The sequence below is a fragment of the Sander vitreus genome, chromosome 11, assembly GCF_031162955.1.
Source record: "Sander vitreus isolate 19-12246 chromosome 11, sanVit1, whole genome shotgun sequence".
Lineage (NCBI taxonomy): Eukaryota > Metazoa > Chordata > Actinopteri > Perciformes > Percidae > Sander > Sander vitreus.
The window spans coordinates 22614472-22638341 of record NC_135865.1 but is presented as its reverse complement, the minus strand read 5'-3'; the positions used below and the strand labels follow the sequence as shown (position 1 = coordinate 22638341).

At 41.1% G+C, this 23870-nt stretch overlaps 1 protein-coding gene across 4 annotated transcripts in view; it reads right to left on the bottom strand.

Moving 5' to 3' along the window:
* The window catches only part of plekhm3 (pleckstrin homology domain containing, family M, member 3), a 47952-nt gene that overhangs the window by 17666 nt on the left and 6416 nt on the right, over positions 1-23870 (bottom strand). For all 4 annotated transcript variants that reach the window (XM_078262381.1, XM_078262380.1, XM_078262383.1 and 1 more), the window contains exons 3-5: positions 18199-19296; positions 6622-6767; positions 4681-4874 (exon numbers count right to left, since the gene is read on the bottom strand). In XM_078262381.1, coding sequence (XP_078118507.1) covers positions 4681-4874; positions 6622-6767; positions 18199-19296 — 1438 coding nt within the window. The remainder of the gene's footprint in view (positions 1-4680; positions 4875-6621; positions 6768-18198; positions 19297-23870) is intronic.

Here is a 23870-nt window from a genome sequence, read left to right as displayed (position 1 = left end):
TAAAATGTACTGTGTTTTATTTCCTCCACCAAGGTGGTTATGTTTCCGGTTGGGTTTTTCCGTTTGTTTGTTGATTCATTTGACAGCAGAATAAGGAAAAACTACTGGCCCGATTTTATGAAACTTAAATAAAAATAACCTTACAGTGCTGCAGTCAAGCTGCTGCTATGCCCGGTACATCCCATATAGACGCTAAAGGGTGACTTTTAAGTCGGTATGTGATGCTGGGAGCCACTGACAGCATCAGTATTTGACGACTTGGGAATGAGAACGGGTTGTGCAAGCATGTCTTTGCAGTGGACTACCAGTGTCATGCCAAAAAGGGATCATCCGCCAAGATGAACGCCCGGGCTCTTGGGCTCTCCAGCATGTTGTTTTGTTGCTGGCGGCTGCACACATTTCTCCGGCCTGCTTCCCGCGCCTGGGCCCGTTCCGAACAGGCAAGCACTCCAACGAGCACTGCACTACTGCCTTTAATGTTGTGACTAAATTGGTGTTACGTTAAACATAAACTTGGGTCATTAGCATTAACTGAATTAGGTGATTGACTGCCTCAATAAATCTGACTCTGATTAAACACAAACTGTGAGCACAAGTCAAAGTTTAAATTTGTAGTCTTGTTTAATAGGTGAAACTGTGCAGGCCAGTGTTTGAATGATAGGCTCAATCTTGCAAACATGTAAATATGAAACAATGGTCACATACGAGCATTACACAGATTTAATGTTTAACCACCAGCCTTTTAGTCAATGGTGCTAAACAAAGTAATAATATCAATCTCAGTGTGTGTGTGTGTGTGTGTGTGTGTGTGTGTGTGTGTGTGTGTGTTGTGAGGCCTCCTCTCAGACCACTAAGATGGATGGCACCATGCTAAATCCTGTCTAAGCTGTCATGAGTGTCACCAAAACACAAGAATGTGTGTGTGTGTGTGTGTGTGTGTGTGTGTGTGTGTGTGTGTGTGTGTGTGTGTGTGTGTGTGTGTGTGTGAGATCCAGACACCTCATGGGGATAGGCACCACTGATAAACTACTTAAACTACTCTGTTTGGTACATTGCCAAGGGTTACCACATCAGCATTCATAAGACTACACACGCAAGCACACAATAATCAAACCCACACTGGCTCCTGTGTTGATTGTCGGTGCCCAGATGAACACACCTTTAAAGTGTGCTGATCGTGATAAAAGTACTTCTTGGAATTAGATTACAAGCAGAAGATACACAGATTCATACGTATATGCAAACAAACACACACCAATAATATTTGTCTAAGCCCTGAAAGTATTTGATTATTTAATTCCAGGTTTTATTTCACTATGCCCAGTGAAGCAGACACACCTTAAAAATATCACTCAGGCATTATGATCGTGTACTGAAGGAGGGTCTGAACTGTGTAAGTGTGAACCAGCAGATGTACAAAGTCCTACAAATAGGTGTGTTTTGTGTGTGTGCAAGTAGAGGGTGGCACAAACACATTACAATCTAATGCAAACCAAAATCAAATCTTAGTCAAACTTATAATGTTCAACTTGTGTTGACAGTGTCAAAGAAGTGTTGATACAACTTTTTGGATGCTGTAAATTTGTGGTGTTATGGTTATATGTCTCACACACACACACACACACACACACACACACACACACACACACACACACACACACACACACACCTAACTTACAGCCTTTAGTGCCTCATGTGGTTGTGTGTGCAATCGTGTTTCCATGGCTTTCTGCATGTATGCAACAGACATCTCTCTTCAGATCCCCCCCCACCAAAAAAAAAGTAGACTGATGACTAGGGGAAGGTTTTAGCGCCACGGCCCTCATCAATCCTGCAATGTTTGGAAGTGCTGGGGCACTAGCTAATGGGACAGAAGTAAACACAGAACGACATGATGCTGCTCGTCTCTGCGCCGGCTAATATGGTGTTTTTAAGGCTGATAAAAAAAATACCAGTACTTTTGGTTTGAAGCTACTTGGCAAACCAGAGACAAAAACATTTTAATAGTGGAACATTAAAACATCTTAATGGAGAAGTAATGAGTTATATTAATCACATTTTACAGTTTAAGCATCTCGTGTTGATATTCATTGACAATCGGTGTGTGCAACTCTGCATCTGTAGCCTTTAACATTTTGTCTTTGTCTGTAATGTATACTCTGAGGGGCTGGGTGATATGGCCAAAATCTTCTATCCCGGTCATTTCATGTCTCGATAACGATATATACCACAATATAGCATGTTTTCTGGTAATTCAATAAATAAATCGTCTATATGAAACAACAGGTTAAAGCCTCTTTTTGTATACTTCTGTGTGAATTAAAAACTTTTGACGCAACTGGTTTTTCAACATCGCGATAGAAACGATATAGAAAAATATAGACAAGTTTTATATTATCCAGCCTTCTTACTCTGCTTGACAAATGATTGAACTAATAACACTTTTAACTGTAAAGTGTATTAAAAATACAAAGCACAACATTCCAGAAATAGTATAATGTAATATTTAGATTTTCCTGTATTTAAAGGGTTAGTTTAACCAAATTACAGCAACATATCCCTTTTTTGATATTTATCCTGCCATCTTAATACTATGGAGATGTTTTGTGTTGCTGACATTCACAAATTTCAAAACTACACTGAACAAAATCATAAACGCCAACACTTTTGTTTTTGCCCCCATTTTTCATGAGCTGAACTCAAAGATCTAAGACTTTTGTCACATGTACACAAAAGGCTAATTTCTTATATTGTTCACAAATCTGCACTTCTCCTTTGCCGAGATAATCCATCCACCTCACAGGTGTGGCATATCAAGATGCTGATTGGACAGCATGATTATTGCACAGGTGTGCCTTAGGCTGGCCACAATAAAAGGCCACTCTAAAATGTGTAGTTTTATCACACAGCACAATGCCACAGATGCAAGTTTTGAGGGAGCGTGCAATTGGCATGCTGACTGCAGGAATGTCCACCAGAGCTGTGAATTGAATGTTCATTTCTCTACCATAAGCTGTCTCCAAAGGTGTTTCAGAGAATTTGGCAGTACATCCACCCGGCCTCACAACCACAGATGTGGTGGTATGGGCAGGTGTATGTTATGGACACCGAACACAGGTGCATTTTATTGATGACAGAGATACCGTGACGAGATCCTGAGGCCCATTGTTGTGCCATTCATCCACGACCATCACCTCATGTTGCAGCATGATAATGTATGGCCCCATGTTGCAAGGATCTGTACACAATTCCTGGAAGCTGAAAACATCCCAGTTCTTGCATGGCCAGCATACTCACCAGACATGTCACCTATTGAGTGTGTTTGGGATGCTCTGGATCGGCGTATACGACAGCATGTTCCAGGTCCTGCCAATATCCAGCAACTTCACACAGCCATTGAAGAGGAGTGGACCAACATTCCACAGGCCACAATCAACAACCTGATCAACTCTATGTGAAGGAGATGTGTTGCAAATGGTGGTCACACCAGATACTGAGTGGTTTTCGGACCCCCCCCCCCCGGAACCCCCCCAATACAGTAAAACTGCACATTTTAGAGTGGCCATATTGTGGCCAGCCTAAGGCACACCTGTGCAATAATCATGCTGTCTAATCAGCATCTTGATATGCCAACGTGTGAGGTGGATGGATTTTCTCGGCAAAGGAGAAGTGCTCACTAACACAGATTTAGACAGATTTGTGCACAATATGAGAGAAATAGGCCTTTCGTGTACATAGAAAAAGTCTTAGATCTTTGAGTTCAGCTCATGAAAAATGGGGGCAAAAACAAAAGTGTTGCGTTTATAATTTTGTTCAGTATAGATACTGTTACTGGTAAGTAAGAAAATATGTTTTATGTGAATTATCATGATAGTTTATTAATCAGATTCCATTCTGTTTTCAGAGGTGGATGATTCTCCTTTAGAAAAAGTCAGATCAGAGTGTATTAGTGACCTGGAGCGGGGCAAGGAGCATCCATCAGCTCACAGACAAGGCTTTCAGTGTGGGACCCCACTCAGATAAACAGTCATCCCCCCCAACCATCTCTCTCTCTCTCACACACACACACAATCTTTTAATGTATATGCAGCATATATATATATATATATATATACATACACACACACACACAGGAATGCATGCAGATAAAAGTTATGGCAATATACATGCAGGCACTCAGACACACACATATAAACAAACACATATAAACATTGATCATACAGGGAGATGTACACAGTCTGTGTAATCAATCAATCAACAGAGGACTATAACAAATAGTGTAGTGCATCAGTCAGTGTGACTCAATGACACATGCTGCTAATGTTAAACATGGTAGTTGTAGCTGATATATATAGAAAATAACGTTTAAAATGGCTGGATATCTCCTTGTTTACTGTCAGTGGAGCCCCACGCAGATAGTTTTGTTATGTCTATTTTTCTGATTTTGGGTGAAGCTTTATTTCCTGTGAATTACTGGATAATTTGCTTTCTGAGGACCTTTCCAAATTTAAATACTGTATGCAAACCAAAAAAAGAAGTGCTCACAACCCTTAGACATGTACAATACATATGATGATGATTTGCAAATAGACATTGCTTCATTTTGAGGGGTCACAAGCCAAAAGAGGTTGGACAACAGTGCTCTAAGCACCACCACAATAGACTTCACTGCCAACCTACCTTCGTCTGAGGTCCTCAGCAACGGTTGCTCGGCAGCTAAACAGGTAGGCCCGCAGTGACTGGAGCTGCTGACGGAGGCGCAGCACAGTGCTAAGAGGCTCACAGTGCTCATACAGACAAGGGTTGAGCTGCTGGACGTCCAGCAGGGGCTCCTCATACACAAATTCCAGGAACTCCTTGGCCTGTTTAGACACCTAAAGGAGCACATCACAGTTCACATCAGGATCGCTGCACCAAGGACAACAGATACATGAGAGATAGCCGCGCTTTGCCAGACCTTCCTCCACAGCGCTGCGGAGGAGGGTCTGGCTAGTCCACACAGCAGAAAAATGTGCTCTGGTTAATTGGCATTTCTTTAAACCAATCACAATCATCATGGGAGCGCTAAGCCCTGGGCGGAGGAAGGAACTTGTTTTGGTGGAACATGTGAACGTTCAAAAATTGTTTTAGTCGTGCAACAGAAAACTCAGATTGGACAGATAGTCTAGCTAGCTGTCTGGATTTACCCTGCAGAGATCTGAGGAGCAGTTAACCATAGTCCTCATAAATCGACTGGAGTTTAAAATTCCAACACAAAGAAAGCAGAAGGTAACGGACATCTGGCCGAAAAGAGTGTCATCCGGCGGAATTTCTGGCAGCAACGGAGCAATCCTGGAAGTTGAACGTCGTGGATATAGACTACATGGGATAATACCTGACAAGTTGTATGTTCAAAAGCCTCCCGTTTTTGTACGGATTAAAAGGTGCTCTAAGCGATGTTGGGTGATGTTACTTCTTGTTGCCGTTCGAAGTATTGTCACACAAAACGAGGCTAGCTTGCCCCTCCCTCCTCCTCATCCCGTCCCCTCCCCCTCCCTTCCGTGCTTCCGCGCACTAACCCCCCAACCCCAACCCCAAAATCCTTCTTGTCGGTTATTGGCTGGAACGCAGGAACTCTGTTATGTTTCGTGGTGCAGGTTGGCCAGTCTTCTCATCTAAACCTCAGCAATAAAGCAAATAAGTGAATAATTTCCCTAAATGTCAAACTATTTCTTCTCATCTGCAGCAGTCTGCATAAGAATCAAGAAAAATTACACTGGATTTTAGCAGGCATTCCTACTTTAAACAGCCTTGTGTTAAAACAAAGCAAGGGGTTGTTGACGGCATGTTGTTTCAGATACAGGTGAGAAATTAAATATGATCCAGGAGGTCCAGTTTAAGTAATAGAATAGATAGAATAGAAATAGATAGTTTGAAGGTTTATCAGACGGTAATACACTGCACAACGGTTTACAATACTCAGACAGGATTTTACAACTCTGGAAAGTTATCACAGTTATTATCGCTGCAATTATTTTATCACCAGGTAAAAAGTACAAACGCGACATAATTTTTATATTTCACATCTCAGTAACGACCATGAATGTGCGCTTGCAAGCATTTGATTGGCCACAGCAGCGCCTTGCCAGATGACGTTGGCGTTGTATGCCTGCAAAAGTTGAGCAAGGTTAAACTTTGTTTTGCGAGGCCCCCTGCATTGGTACCCCTGCCGTGTCACCAAACTGGCTTCATTGAAATGGATGAGAGCACTATAGTTTGTTTGTGAACGCAGCCATAGAAAAGTTTAGGTCATTTTTTCAGAAAACTATTGAACCTTTATTTTAACACACTAATGTGCCCTAATGTTTACATTTCATATTAATGTTTAATATGCTTGTTTATGTATGCACCAATAAATCATTTTCTGATTCTGCATCCAAATATTTGAAAACAATACCAGGCTTTTTAAAAACCCAAAGATACCCTGCTGATGTTCCACTCACTCAGAATAAGAAACTTTCAAAGCTGGTAAAGTAAGTATGTTTAGACGGCGGGTGTTTTCATATAGGGGTGTGTGTGTGTGTGTGTGTGTGTGTGTGTGTGTGTGTGTGTGTGTGTGTGTGTGTGTGTGTGATTTGCCACCTTGTGCTTGCTGGTGTCCCAGTTGTGCAGCAGGCGTGCTGGGATGAGGAAGGAATTGTCCTGATGGCAGCTCTGGCAGTAGTACCAGCCGCTGTAGTAGCAGACCTTTGCCTTTCCTTTGGAGAGACCAACTGGACGCTGACAACCTGAAGAGGAAGTCATTGGGTGTATTAGTATTATCAAGTATTAGTATTTGTATGTGTCATAGTAGATATTATTAATAAATACATATATAATACCCAAGGGTGTCTGAACGTCTTTAATTATGAAGAAACCAGTTAAACCACTTTTAAGTAAGTGTCAAAAGTGGGATTCAAACCAACACTCTTAATGTTAAACAAGTATGTATATATCTCTGACTTATTGCACACTAAATTATGGCATCAATGAATAACTGCTCTGTGTGTCCATGTATGTGTCTTAAGGTGTTGCACAAGTCCTCTTTTGGTGTTAACAGTCTGCTGGAGTCATGATCAGGAGAACACAAAGGTTGCAGAACATTTAACTTTCCGTTAATATGTGTCAGATTATTGCCCCTCACTAAATACCACACTAATCCAGCCGAGTAAACCTGTAGATAATAAACAAGACAGTCCAAGTTTAAAAAGGAACCCTGACCCCAAAAAGGTAATATGTTCTATCATGACCCACAAAAAAATAGGGACATTTTATGATTTGATTAGCACTGATTAGAGAATTGTAGAGAAATCATTAAATTGAGGTTTTTCTTCTGATCTAGGGTTTAATTTCCAACCTGTTTTACAGTTAGAATAGAAAAAAGGCACATGACACAAAACAAACAGATGCTGGACAGAACATGAGCAAAAATCTAAACAGTAAACGCCACATTCACCACAGATGATTTACTGACACTGAAATGTCAAAATGTGTTTCTTCATGAACAGCAGTCTTTTGATTTAAACAGCGTGCTCTTACAGCTCATCTTTAAAAATCCAGGGTATAGATACACTCGTCTGAGCCGTTTTTAACTTTTACCATATGCTTACATCGATAAAGCATCATGACAAGCAGCAAACCATTTGTTTTTGCCCGACTTTCACATCTCTGTGTACATAAAAAGTGCAACACTGTGAATGTCTTCCAGGAGAGGCCCTCTGAAAGTATATCTCCATTTTTACATCTATTGCTTCCTGCCCCTCTTTATGACTGCTGGCTTTACTCCCCATCTTCGAGTGTGGCCTTTAGGAAAAGCTATAAACACTCATGTCACCAAGACTAAAACTATTTAAGTCTGCTGTATTTTTGGGTTATAAATCTATCTTTATATCTCAAGTCTCTAGTCACAAAACTAAATGTGGTGTTCTTGAGACGTGCATAAATAATGTGTGTTTGACTACCAATGATGAGCAATCTCATCATAAGGTGTTATTTTCTGGAGATGCAAGAAATATAAATAACATAACTTTTGTTTTTTTGGGGGGAAAACCACATCATTTTAATATTTCCACTCCTGCCCTCAAACTCTTAAACCACATGTCCGTCCTTCATTTTCCTTTTATGTCCAAAACTATGAGCAATATTTTACTGATTTCTTTTCATATGCTTGTTTAGTAAATCTTTTACTATTAATATCCATGTTTGCCTAAATCTACCTGCCAAATTCCCTTGAAGTAATCCCTTAGATAGAGTCTTGGCTGTTCCAGTAGTCATAACACAGCAGACTTCAATAGAAAAGTGTTTTGCAGACCTAAAAGACCAACAGATCCTCAGCTCTATTCAGCCTGATATCTGCCCCACTGTCTGCATTGTCTTTTCAACTCTTTAAAGTTCATTCTTCACCCAAACACCCGGACCTGGTCTATGATCACACAAACAGCTGAGCGCCACAGCACTGCGACAGGTGTCCCTTATCCAACACAATCTCCTTGGACATGAGGCCTGGAGGAAAACAACAAGCAAGTGAAGAGAGGTAGAGAAGAAAAGAAATGGAAGATCGTTATCAAGGTTTTGGAAAGCTAAAGAAAAGAAGAACGACAGAGGAAGAGAGACGTGTGTCAGCCTGTTTGTGCTTCAACACAAGAAACAACACAGACTGACAAAGAGGAAACAGACAAAAAAGACAGAATGAGTAAAAGGCTATCGGGAGATGAGAGGAATGTAGGAACTGCATGAAAGAGAAGAGTTAGATCAAATAAGGACAGATGAAGGCAGACAAAGAGAAGTTAGGTCAACCACTTTTCTATCATAGATGAGAATCTGATGTCTGAAAAAGTGACAAAGGTCTAATCAGCACCGAGAGCTGGAGCCCTGCTTTAAAGAAAAAGAAATACTCATGTTGGAGCATCAGTCAGCCACACCGACTGAACTAGAGTTTTAACTGGGGCATTCCGTCAGAAATCAATCACTTTCTGACCTCACCCTTATTCGATTTGGGTGAACGGTTTTTCCCCCTACATGTTAACCTATATGAGAATGTTAGAACATGGTTTGATTAACCAGAATGAGGAAAGACATAGGTCCTCAAAGTTTACCCATATTGGACAACTACTCCTCTTAAAAACACATTAGTATGGTTCCCTGATGATAGGAAAGCTAACAAACAATGTTATCCACAATGTCAACACTTTCGGTCCATCCTGTGCTTAAAATGGAACATTTCATGAAAAATAACTCACTTTTTCAGTGTTTGTGCACATACATATGGGTATCTGGAGTGCCTTCCAACACACAAACTCTGAAATAAGACAACCCAGTCAAGTTTTCTGTGGGCTGATCAGAAAACATGGGATTCAACAAGCCAGTCAGATCCAGCTCCCCCCTTGGCAAGCCAATCAATCAGGTTCTTCAATCAGAGCAGACTGGACTTTTCAGGAGGGGGGCTTAAAGAGACAGGCGCTAAACAGAGCGTTTCAGATGGAGGGTATATTCAGACACAATATGGAACTTTTTCACAGCAGACATTTTGACTTATCAAATTCCATCAAGTGTCCAAGTAAGCTATTTCAGTGAGTCAGCATGCACAATACCAGGGCCTCTCCTATGTGGAATGCAGCCATCATTAATGTTTTTGAATACACATGTGCTTTTCCTAGTATGATATGTCAACATGTCTGCCGTGAAAAAGGTCTATTTTTTAACATTGAAGCACGTAAACATGTTCCAGTAGAAACCCAAAGTACAAGTATGAACCTAAAAATTTGAATATGTCTTCTTTAAATCTTAATTTGCAAAAAAGTTGCTCAGATTTCTGTGTCTTTAAGAGGTGTGGTTGTCCAATATGGGTTAACTTTGAGGGCCTGTTTCCCGAATGGTTGCTGATTTTGTTGAATCAATCCACATTCTGACACTCTCTACCATGTAGGGGGAAAAAAAGAAATCATACAGATCGAAAAGAATGCCCCAACTATCAATTAACCTGTTGATTTATTTATATATTATTGATTTATCCTTTGTTGAAAGTGAATTAAAATGAAGTAAATTGTTTGATTTGTACGAGCAGTAGTCCAAAACCACAATGGTAATTCCGGTTAATTACAATTTGGGTTTTTATTTTTGTAGTTTTGGCCATCCATATTTATTGAATATAATAGTATTCTGCTTAACCAATGCAGAGGTTGGTATATTGGCTAAGCTTATTAGAAATATATCGATATTGTTTTTAATGGTGATCGATAAGTAAAAAGACATTGTACAAGTACAGAAATTCCAAAGATATGGTTCAGGTAATATGTGTAAAACACACAGCATCTATTTTACATAGTTTATCCTACAGCGAGAACTGGCAAGTTTATTTTCAAATTAAAAATGTCCAGCTCGTGTTGACACTGGATCACAAGCCTTTAAACCTTATTACATTTGGTATTAATAAGCGTCATATTTATCTGGATTTTGATCACATTGTGATCCATTCTCATTATGCAAATTAGGTGGGTTGGGCTGGCAGACTTGTCTATAAACATAATGTATCCCAGGCCAAGGGAAGCTATGCAAGGTACGCTACAGTGTGCAAGGCGAGGGTAATGAGCAGGGCCACAATTCTTCAAAACCTTCCGCAGAATTTTCTACAGATTTAAAAAGAAATCTTCAATATTCTGCAAATTTTCATTCTGGATCACCACAAAAACGTGCAAAAGCATTTAATAAAAATAAATCTGCAGATTCCGTTTGGGTCTGGTCATGAGTAGTCTATATCCACGATGTTCCACTTCCCGTACTGCTCCGTTACCGACGAAAATTCCGCCGGATTTCACTCATTTAGGCCGGATATCCGCTGCCTTGGGCTTCCTTTGTGATGGCATTTTAAACTCCGGTCGATTTATGAGGACTATGGTTAACCTCTTCTCAAATCTCTGCAGGGTAAATCCAGACAGCTAGCTAGACGATCTGTCCAATCTGAGTTTTCTGTTGCACGAGTGAAACAACTTTTTAAACGTACACATCCACCAAAACAAGTTCCTTCCCGAGGCTATTTTGCAGCGGTGTCGTTGCTCCTTACGGTGCTTAGCGCCGACCAAGACGATTGTTATTGGTTTAAAGGAATGCCAATAAACCAGATTCCCCATCCCGGAATGCTGTGTGGACTCGCCAGACCCTCCTTCGCAGCACTGTGGAGGAGGGTCTAGCAATGCGAGACTAGGTCATGAGTGACAGATGAAGCCCTGCTAATGAGGCTAACATTCTGGCGCTGGTGTTAACTCAGCAGCCCCTTTCAGTCACATGCTCGTCTTGCACATCACATTGGTCTGTCTATGGGCTCTACTTACTTTCCCTTTGCCAAGGTCCGTGTTGTCTGGAACTTTTCGAAGGCCAGCTTGAGTTCCTTTTAACGTGAATATTTTTCTTGTGAGAAAGAATGTGACCAAACTGTACAAACTGCTTTTATATCCATCAGACATTTGATCACAGTGTGAGTCAGACCACCTCCAGATGTGGTCTGGGCTAGCTGTTCCGATTGCATTCTGATTGCAATACTTTCTGCCATTTTCACTGTATCCCTAAAACACTTTACTGAAACCAAACATGGCAGCAATTTATAAATCATCCATTTTCATCCCTTTCCAAAGTTTAAACAATGGATATTTGTTTTTTTCCTTTGGATAAAATTATAGCTTGTGGATAACATGAAAAAAGACAACAAAGTCTTATCTCATTGAAGGACCCATGATCGAATACATGTGTGTAACTCTGTAGGCTAATTACAGCAGTGAGTTCATGCTGTTGTTGGGGTGGATACTCTTTCAAAAAAAACCACAGTCCACTGGTTGGGAGCCAGCAGGCAGAGGGGATGGTCAACAGTCAGAGAAACACTGTGTCACTTCGAGGAAAGAGCCGACCACCAGGCCGGCTTTCTGGCCAACTGTGGCCTTGATTTTGGTCTGCTGCTGTTGGGACCAGAGGAACAAAGACACATACGTTTGTAGCCTGAAAACATCTGCAAACTAAATAACAACCTTTAACTTTAACCTCAAATTCTATATCATGAGACAAGAAGAGAACACACCCACACGTACCCACACACACAGAGATCCTGTAAATGTACTTCTACCAAAGCTGAGGGAGTCTATAATGAGCTCTGTACAGTAGGGAAAAAAGGGTAGTAAAGCCTCAACAGATAATGCATGTGGGACTATGGAAGAAGATGAAATAACACCAAGCATTTACATTTGATGCTGACCAAAACCTTAACAAGCAGTAAAACAATCACAAAACAAGAGAGCTCTTTGCAGAGAGATCATTTAAACCAACAAGGACAGATTGTGATTTTGTATAAATAAAAAGTAAATAGAGTATTTGTTTTGTTCCTACAGATAAATAAAATCAATAACATTTTAACAATCTAAGCGCACGGCGTGAAGGGCCTGGCCCAGGTGCGTTTAGGGGCCGTGTATGCATCCACTTTTGCTAGTTTAACGGAGGAAAAAAAGGTCCGTGCACCAGGCACATGGTTCAAAATGGTTGTACTTAGTGTCTTAATTAATCATAGGTGTGTTTTGGGCGTAACATGCAATAAACCAATCAGAGTGTCATCTCCCATTCCCTTTAAAAGCCAGGTGCATTTGTACCTTGGCGCATTGCTATTATGATGGCGGATTTGCTATGCAAGAAGGAGAGATTTTCAGGAAAGGAAACTGATCTGCTCGTGCGTGAAGTGAAAGCGCGCAAGCAGATCATATCATAATACTATTTCACATTGTAATATTTGTATTTTTAATCTTTTGCATGTTTTTGTGCTGCTGCACGTTCCTGTGTGTGAACAAGCATAGTGTGCGGACACTGTGCACGAGCCTAGGCGCATTTTACTAATGCGCTGTTAAAATAACAATGACATGCTGCGTTATTGACTTTAGACCAGGTTGTTGTTGGTCAATGGAGCAATCATAAGCCAAGAATGCACCTGAACACACCTCCCTGTAAGACCAGCACGCCCATGATGCGCACAGATGGGCGCAGGTGCATTTGCTATTTAAACGATGTGGACGCTAGACGGGAAAATGACAACTACGTCGGTCTAAAAACTATCAAAACACTTGAGTTGGGCTTTGGGCTGCACTGCGCCGGGTGTAAGATGGGGCCCTATATGTGCCCTTTATTAAGCAAGTGTATTAATACATCAAGTATATACTGTAAGTGCATATACAAAGTATATACGTTTATAAGTATAAAAAGTACAAGGCAATAAAGTATATAAACACGCAAGTGTCCTCTTTATTAGGTATACCTGTATAGTCTAAAGCAGTCCAATACAACTGCTCTGCCATAAAGTCTACATATATGATGCATTGAAAACTGAACATTCTGCCCCCCCCCCACACACACACGTATGTAAATGGAAAGGACAAAAAATATTAAAAACAACTCTCAATATAATGTAGTCCACTCCGACACCCCCCTTTAACTATGACCTCAGAAATAAACATTGAACTGCAACCACTACTTATTTTTTTTCAATTTTCAACTGATACACAACTACTCCAGCCCTCATGAATAATTTTAGTGTACTATTATTACTTTCTGCTGTTAACTACTTCCTCTATTATCAGCACAGAGAAACAACTGCTTTCTCTACTCGTCTGATCTTTTATAGGTCTTTCTGGGAGGAGAGAAAGCAGGACAGAGGGAAAAGATGAATGGGAATTCAAAGGTAGCTCAAAAGGTCTACCGATTGTACTGCGGCTCTCTGTAGTGAGAGAGGGTCACTTTGTCCTGCCCGGGGGTGAGTGTAGGGTGGAAAGAGAGAGAGAGATAGAGAGACATAGAGATACAGAAAGAGAGAGAGATGACATCAGGGCAAAAAAGGGGCTTGCGCTTTCATCTGCCCGCCGCTGGTTTTAAACCACCACACCTCTGAGTGTGTGTGTGTGTGTGTGTGTGTGTGTGTGTGTGTGTGTGTGTGAATTAAAACTGAAAAGACGAGAGAATCTTAAGCTTTGATGTGTCTCATTTACACCGACCAAACACCAAAAACAATGTGCACAAATGGAGAGTACTATGACTAAGACAGCGAGCGTATATGTTTGTGTGTGCGTTTGTGCGTGTGCGTGGAAGAGAGAGACTGTCTATCTTTTGATGTGAGACCACCTCCTACTTCCTCAATTCCCTCATATCTACTGATTTCCACTTCACCCAAAGCCTGGGGGCCTGAGAATGTGCTCCAGTGCAACGACAGGGGTCACCAAACCTGAGGACACACTTTGCACTGTGTGTGTGTGTGTGTGTGTGTGTGTGTGTGTGTGTGTGTGTGTGTGTGTGTGATGGGGAGACACGCTCTTCAAACGAACACTAACCGTTTCCTTCAAAAGGAAAAAAGAAAAAGCAGCAAATCCCATCTGTAATTAGTTGAATACATTTTACATTTTGATGTTAAATAACCAATCTCTTGATATGTATGGATGGGACGTAGTATGCATATGCAGAGGGAAGACTTGAAACAAGTTCAAAGAGAAACCTGTGGAAAAGAAAGTAGGAAGTAGGATACTGAACATCAAGAGATCTTGTTTAGATTAGTGGCTTCATATATGAATAATCCGATATGCATTCAGGTAAACAAAAGAAGATGAATGTTTTTGATGAATTAGTCTTATGGGGTTTTGAGGGGCCGATAGAAGTGTTAACCTGGCTATCTACAGCCTGAAGACCCATGCCACACTTTGCATTGTGGTCCAATTCTGCAGATATTGATCAATGATAGACAATAACAACCAAAGCATCAAGCATCAAGTCTAGATCCATTCACTTACTGACCTGAATATTGTGCTAAGTTTAAAAATAAGGCTGACATTATTGTACTTTTCAAATTCTCAACAAATCCCATGAAAAGTCCAAAACAAACAATCAACTACTTGGTTTATCAACTTAATGGTTTCAGCACTCAAGTCTGCCATACACGTAAAATTAAATTTTAGGTTGGATTCAGTTGAACAAAGTATGGCAAAAAAAGAAACTCTAGTCCGTCTCTAAAATACTTCCCAACCCTGTCTGTGGCACTCAGCCCCAAGCACATTGGTTCCTACTGAAGATTCAAATCTTCAAAAACAGCTTATCAATATATAGCTACATTTTTAAGAGTGACTGTAATAATCATTGTACAATAAATAGTGTAATTAACTGAATCATAACAGACGGGTGACAGTGACAAACCAGTAGGGCTGCAACCGGTGATTATTTTTGTCATCAATAAATATGTTGATTATTTTCTAAGAAATATTTCACCTATAAAATGTCAGAAAATAGACAAAATGGCCGTGATAAGAGTTCCAGAGCTCAAGTTGACGTCCGATAAACCAAAACCTAAACATTATTCAATTTACAATAGTATCGAGCAGCTGGAATCAGCAAATGTTTGGCACTTTCGATTGATACATAAACAATTAATTAACTAATAATTTTAGCAATGACTAGCAGGTATATTACGTTTTACTGCAAATGTATCACTGACCCAAAATATCAGCAAAACTTCAAAGCTTCTTTCAATCCACTCACGCCCCCCCTCACAGTGTGCTAGAGGCTGTGTAGAGGTGTCTATGTGTTTAGCACCAAATAATTGAAGTGTAATACAAAAATAGGCCACATCTCAATATAAAGGAGCTGGCATTCTACCAAGGAGGGTGAGAGCCAGAGGAGAGCAGTGGATAGTAAAACAGTAAAGAGGGAGGTAGGTTGTCTACAGTTACATTTTAGATTCTTATTTTAATGCTGGTGAAAATGAAATTTAAAGACCAATTTCCCAACTGAAAAAAAACACACAAAAATGAAATTATAGATTTATAGACACAAGAAGTCTAACAATAACTAGAAGACTTAGTGCAATTTTAAGGCCTTGAATTGAAAGGGTGTAAAATACTTTTTTTTCAGAACCGTCTAAGTAACACTGCAGGAGACTAAGAAGGGATACAGTCAAATAAATGAGAGCAGGGACAGAGGAAGAAAGGGAGACAAAAAGAGGGAAAAGCTGTGGGTCTGAATGAAGTGTTGAAAGTAAAAAGAAAGAAAGGGAGGAAAAGGAGAGAAATAAACAGATTGAGTGAGCAGAGGTGTGCTCTGTATAGAAAATGGACATATCCAGCTGTCCCTCCCATCCAGCTTTACCCAGAAACCCTTCAATCAAACAACTACGATCAAGCCTGACCACTGTAGCATCCCCAGGCCGCTTTCATTCGTTCTCATTCATTCATTCATTCATCATTTTTCCTCTCCTCCGGTGCTTTAAGCCTACCAATTATCATCAGTTGGCCCCAGACGGCCTCTATCCTTGTTCCTGTTTCAGCTGGCCTTTCAAACAGCCCCTGCATTAATAAGCCAGTTGTTACAAATAAAAAAGGGAGGTGAGCGGTGATTATTCAAAGCCCTCCTAGAGAGATAGAGATAGAGAGAGAGAGAGAGAGAGAGAGAGAGAGAGAGAGAGAGAGAGAGAGAGAGAGAGAGAGAGAGAGAGAGAGAGAGAGAGAGAGAGAGAGAGAGAGAGAGAGAGCGAGAGAGAGAGAGCGCCCACATTTCACACCCAGAGAGAGCAAAAGCACCGCCTGCCATTTATGGGGCTGTCCAAGGGCCTGGTATGGAGACTAACAGGGGTGATAACAAAGGAGGGAGAGAGGTTGTAATGGTTCAGGAAATGAAAAAGGGTCTAAATACTAAACACCCAAAATGGAATAGGAAGATGCATTTAAAGAGGCAGCATCCTTCATATATCCGTTCAACAGGATGAAAATAATAAAAAACACTTCAACCCACCCTTTTGGGCTTCATATTAAATAAGATAGTCCAGCTTTTTCGGTTGTATGAGGTTTTGTTTTATCCTAGTCATTGTATTACCTACAGTAATTGGCAGTCGGCACGCCCCCAGTTTGGAGAAGCAGGAAGGAGTACCGACACGGAGGGGGCAGCAGCAAAACATAGTTTAGCCATCAAGGCCCACCTGAATATATTTACTATCATTATCTACTATTACTAGTACTATTATCTACTATATTTAGAATAAATACACCGCTTTACCTTGTCGTCAGACAGTCCTTTGTTTATTGAGTGACTTCTGTGTTTCAAAAGGGTTAGGAACTAAGAAACCTAACAAACTAACCAATAGAGGCAGCGTTAGACTAGCAACTCGCATGTTCTGCAAGGTAAAATTTTATCAATGGAGTGGCTTTGACAAGAGCATAGATAACGGCTTCAGTTCCCCCCCCCATAGGGCTCTTTGACAGCAAGGTTGAACTGTTATTTCTAAATATAGCATACACTTAAATTGTTTTAAGGTGGGCCTTTTTTTACACTGAGTATGGCTAAGTACCTCATACAACCCCACTTTAAACAAATCCAAACAATCCCTTTAAATAAGGATTTAAATCCAGTCAAAAACCTGTTTTTCTTTATGACTGTGATGTTTGAGTTCTTTATAGTACAAAATTATAATGTCCATTCATTTTGTAAATACAATCTTCCAAAAGTATAGTAGATTAGTATATAGTGCATGCTTCATAGTGTCAGTAACAGTAGTGTGGATTTGGAACACAGCTTCGTATTCTGCCCAATAATTCTGCCCTGTATTGTAATAGCAAAATTAGGGCAGAGTGTTGTAAGATTACCAGCATGGGGGCGGGGTCAAAACAGGTCACAAGCTTAATTCACAGATTTATACAAACTTCTACACAATTCATATTCACTTTATACAGTTTATGCAACCTGTAAATTCATTTTATAAAATTTAAATTTGGTTGCTGTTTTCCTATGATTAAATAATAATCTGTTAATAATCCACACTAAAACCATATTTAAATAATTCATTTATAATGTAAATACCCATTACTTATTTCACTTCATGTCATTTGGGAAAAAACTGTTGCATACAGCTTGCGTAAAACAAGTTGCTCGATACCCAACCCTGGTTAGGTGAGGAGTCTTGAGATTGTGGATGCCATGTTGAGATTTCTAACTTTTGTGGGTAAATTTGCGACTTATATTATACTAATTACTATATACTAATTAGGCTTAAAGAAAAAAGGAAACTCATGTTGTCTTGTAACCTCATACAACATAACTGTGTGTGTGTGTGTGTGTGTGTGTGTGTGTGTGTGTGTGTGTGTGTGTGTGTGTGTGTGTGTGTGTGCGCGCGTGTGTGTCATTTACCTGCACACCTGAAGCTCTGAGCAGTCAGTCCCTTCTCCACAGCCAGACAGGTGAGAATACTGAGAAAACTGGTAGTGACGGATTGCCGCTTGGCTCTCTGGGCCTCCCGCTGTCTCCTCTCCCTGGGTGGTTTTGATCTCAACAGCACTCCCTGGAGGGCTCCTTCTCCCGACTTTCCCCCTTCTTCCTGGGTAGGCCTCTGCGCTCCGACCGCCTCCCGCAGGGCTGTCACCCATTCCTGGGCCTTGAGCTGATCGTCTGCCCGAAGTCTGAGTACCTCTTTGGGAAAAACTACCTGGAAGCAGTCCCCTCTTTCTGTCCACGGCTCTCTGTTCTCTGGCTCCTGATCGTGCCGCACGGCCAAGCAGGAGGCTAGGGAGTACTGAAGAACAGGCTGGGACACAGACCCACGGCCCTCGGTAGGGAAGGCCCGGAGAGCAGATCTGGTCAGGATGAAGTTGAAGGCCCGCCAATTGTTCTGATCCTTCAGCTGGTGGAGCAGACTAGCTTTGAGGACGTCCTGGCAGCGTTGGGTGAACAGTGGCAGGGTGGTGGGTCTGCTGAGGATGAAAGAATTAGACTGGAGAGAGAGTGATGCTGAGGTGGGGGTGTCGCTGTCCCCATCAGGCCGGGTGTCAAGCCCTGACGGAGAGGGCGACGAGGACGGTGACATGGGTGCAGGAAACTTGACGACCTGTTGCTTTTCCACTCCGGTTTTACGCTGGTGGTTCTCCTTCCTCCCAGGTCTGACTGCCTGCACCTTCTCCCACATCAGTCGTCTCCACTCCATGGCCTCCCATTGGTTGGCTGCCCTCAGCTGGAGACGCGTGCTGTTGAAGAACAAAGCCTGGAGCGTGCGTTGATCGGCAGGCTGGGTGATCTGGCCGGGCTGGCTGCAGGGTGCTGGAGAGATGATGCTCTGGCAGTGTGACAGAGAGTAGGCGGTGCCCAGCTGGCGGTTGGCGCTGCTGTCCAGAGTGTACAGCCGGAGCTCACAGGGTGTCAGCTCGACATGGCAAGGTGTCCAGCGGCCCCGAGGCCCCTCACGCTGCTCCATCGCACCCTGCTTCAAAACACTGCTACTGCTGCTTTTATCAGCTGGACAGAGATGCAGAGGAGGATGGGAAATAGGGAGAAATGAGACACAGATGAGCAAGATGTGGTGTTCAGGATAACCACATACAGGATAATTGCTAATGGTATTTTCCACCTAAGTACATCTTTTATCCTTCTGTGCAACCATGCATCTTGTGATGTTTTCTTGACATCTTTTTTTGTGGAAAATGTGGAAATGTAATTGGTTACATAACATACACTTAAGAAATTGAATTTGACAGTAGGCCTGCACGATTAATCGTTATAAAATCGCCATCTTGATTCACCCTGTTCACGACTTTGATTCTCATTTAATTTTACGAGCCGACTGCATCACAAACGCTACTACTTTCTTCGGTGAGTTTTAAACATAGACCGTATAAAAAAGGTTTTAACGCGCTCCCAAGCGCTGCAATGCTCTCCCTTCTCTTCATTGAAGCCTCTATGTTTACAGGCTTGTGGTGATGCTCAATGTGCTATAGGTGCCAAAATACATCTATGTTTGGTACTGCCAATTTGTTTTGTTTTGTTTTGTTTTGTCTTGTCTTGTCATGGTTCATGTGTGTAATAAACATTACACTTCGTGAGAAAAAGATCGTGGCAGAGAATCGTGATATCAATTCTAAGCTAAAAAATCGTGATTCATATTTTCCCCCGAATCGTGCAGGCCTATTTGACAGCGTAAAAGACACTAAGATACTGGCCAAGTGTTTCCAGTAGAGCTTCAGGGCAACGACGACACAATAGCACTCAACAGAATGTGTGTATTAAGGCCTGTTGTGAAGAAACTATGAGTGTTTGGAACATTTTAAATTGTATTATGCTGCAGAGGTGGTGTGAGAAATTTTAATGGACACTTTTATGGATGCTTTTTGCCATGACTCTGGGTCTCCACTGGAATCCACTGTAACTGCTGTGAATCCAAGCTACGTGAAGCAGCAAGATACAAAATCTATAGCTTGGAGTTAAGAGAACACTTGGGTTCATTGTGAGTTACATTTTTTGGACATTAAGACTGAATCCATTGCAATGAACTGCATCATTTGTCCTCTTTGTTTGCTTACGCAGCTTTTTCACCCAGTTCGCCTAAATCCTTACACCACTAATTGATCTCAGGAACCTTAATCTAGATGGGCCAGTTTCCTTCACAAGGTAACTTATCGGGGGCTTATCGGTGGCTCTGACATAAGTGTTGGTATTTTGGTAAGAGATAGCCATGTGCGGGTGCTTCTCCTAAAATGTTCCTTGTCACCAAGGCAGGAAGACACAGTATTGTTAAGGAGGCCACTGGGCCCACTTTCTTAATCTGAAGACCGGAGCCACGCCCAATCCCTACTTTGGCTTTTCCTGTCGGTTCTTTCACCGTCTGATGCTCAGGAGGTTTGTTACCCCCTTTCCTCTCACCATCTCCTCTTGTGATTATGGTGCATTTTTTCCTTGATTAAGGAGGGTTCATACTCAGGTAGACAACAGGCGTTACCCCTGCTCGTACATAAGACTGGGCCAGCCTTTATTATGAGCCATGCTGCCTTCACTGCCATGCCTGAAAAATGCTTGTTCAGATGCCAGCCAACACAAATCTATCTTATTGAACAAAATGTTTAACACAAAATACATAACAGGGATTGTAACAAGGTTCTTAAATAAAAAGGAAGTGCCAAAAATGAAGGGGATAGTTCGGCCACACCAACTTTTGTTGCCATATCTTGTTGTGCTGTTTTTTGTCGGATATCCCTATTTATTACAATATCTTTGCTTTCCACTATTTTAGATCTGCGTTACAATCTTAAATATAGAAATGTAAGCAATGTTGTGCCCTCAGAGAAGCAGAAAATGTCCAAAGCATGTGCACTACTTTTTGGGAATATCCCCCAGCAATCCAAAGCTTCACCTATGTGATACCAGATACCAAATTAGTTACAATATATGACTGGAGAAGGAAAAAAAAGGTGAAGGTAAAACTAATGATAGCAATGATTAGAGCCTGATCGGTACTAGATTTTTGAGGCCCATACACAAACACATTTTGTGGTAGATATTAGGGCTGCACAATTAATCGAATTTTAATCACGATTTTGGCTTCCCACGATCAAATTCACTCTATACACCTACAGACCTTTGTATGCACTTTTTGTGTTTCGAGTTCATAAAAAGGTCAAACATGAAGTGTTTCGAAAAGCAAACTTTACGACACGTGACCAGTGGCCTGTGGATGAATATTTGGGAACATTAGCCATACTCCAGTGGTTTAATCACCCAATGAAACCAAATACTGGACAAAGATTTCTTCATTCTTAAAAGGTCAGATTTTTCTTTCAATCTCAGGCTGCTGTATCTCCACTAAAGAAAGAGGAAGAGAGAGAAGCACCTGTTACACAGAGCAGGCCAGCAAAAACCACAAGCTATATGTGAAATATATGAAATTGGTGAAAAACAGATGAATCTTTAGGACTTAAAGCGTAACTCTCGCTAAAATGCAACCTAGGGTCTTTTTGTGAATGTACCCGAGTCAAACTTTCGTTTAAAAGCATATTTAGGACGGAAGCGTCACTTTTAAGATTTACCGTATTCTCATTTTTCGGTCAAATGGCCTTTTGAATGGAAGTCCTAGGGGCACTTTTATGCTAGCCTCAAAATAGCTATTTTTAAAACACTAAGAAGGCTCGACACAACATGAAACTTTGCTCGAAGTATCACCAGGGGCTCTACACCTTAACGAAAGCATTGACAACATTGTTTGTGTACACAGAGTTTACTAAAAAGAAAGGTTTTGAGCAACTCACGTTAGCAGTTGTTGTTTACGCTATCCGCCATTTTCCCAGTCCAAAATAGGCGATCTCCGAATGCAAATGAACAGACTCAATAGCAGGAAATGTCATTCTTATATGAGGCTCCTTTTTCAACCACAAGGTCAATATTGTGTTTCACTAACAATGAATTATCCGTGCATTTATATGGAAGTAAGCTTTTGGAGCTTTCCTTCTTTACTCTCCTCCCTTGACTATCTTTGACTGGCTTGATAGACGGCGACCGGAAAAACAACAGCTACAGTGAGTTGCTCAAAACCTTTTTTAGTAAACTCTGTGTACACAAACAATGTTGTCAATGCTTTCGTTAAGGTGTAGAGCCCCTGGTGATACTTCGAGCAAAGTTTCATATTGTGTCGAGCCTTCTTAGTGTTTTAAAAATAGCTATTTTGAGGCTAGCATAAAAGTGCCCCTAGGACTTCCATTCAAAAGGCCATTTGACCGAAAAACGAGAATATGGTAAATCTTAAAAGTAGCGCTTCCGTCCTAAATATGCTTTTAAAAATGAAAGTTTGACTCGGGTACATTCACAAAAAGACCCTAGGTTGCATTTTGGTGAGAGTTACGCTTTAAGATTGGGCAGCAAGGACTCAGAAACTGTGACTTAGTCTATAAGCTGTCTGCAAGTCAACTAATTTGGAGATTTGCAAGAAGACCATATACAATGAAATGCAGTTGAATAAATGGTTATAAGTAACCTAGACCTCTAAAAAAAAAAAAGTCAAAACTTTACAGTCTAATTTAGCCCAGTTTTAACCTTAATATCGAGACGTCTTTTAGTGGGTAGACAGGTTTTTTAAAAAATAACAATCGCCATCCCCTAAACAAATCCCACAAACTTATTAAACCCCCACTAGGAGCAGTCTAATTGGCAGATATTGCATTTTGTTTCTGTAACATACTAAATCACTCAAGGAGGGTAAAGGAAAAAGCTAAATCCTTCAGAGCTCCGGTGGCGAGTCAAGTGCCTCATCAATCTTATCAAAACAGCAGCAGACATGGTGTCACTCCAGGTCTCGGACTTTGCATGTTAACAAACCTTTTTGCTAAAGGAACAAATGAATATGCAAATACGTTTTTAGCTGGAATCAAGACAGGCTGATTGGCAGTCTTCACGCTTGGGAAGGTTGAGATGAGAATTAGGCATTGTGGCGAGGAAAACTGCTCTGTTCAATTAGCCTTCATCTCCACCTGGTAGGTTTTGACATCACACTTTGGTAATAGTCCAATATACACATACAAGCCTTAAACCAGAATTAACACTTCTCCCTCAGGGATGCAAACTAACCATTACTGCTGCCCTCAAGTCAATCAAGACCTTAAACAAGCAACCTTACCCACTGATAAGGGAGAAAATCTGAATATTACATGCCGATTTACAATCAAACAGACTCCCACGTTTTCCTGGATACAAATGTACAAATAGACTGCAGAAGTAGGCTGCCGACACACACACACACACACACACACACACACACACACACACACACACACACACACACACACACACACACACACACACACACACACACACACACACACACACACACACACACACACACACATACGCATAGACAGACAGACAGACAGACAGACAGACAGTGGGGTATAGCTATCCCAGCATGCACTGGGCTGGGTGAGAGGTACAATAGGGTTATGCACTAGACAGGTCATCAGCCTGTCACAGGACTTTAAAATACTTACATCTAAGGGTAAATTTATTTTTAGTTATTTTTTCTGGAAGTAAGAACTTCATCGGTAAAAGCTACA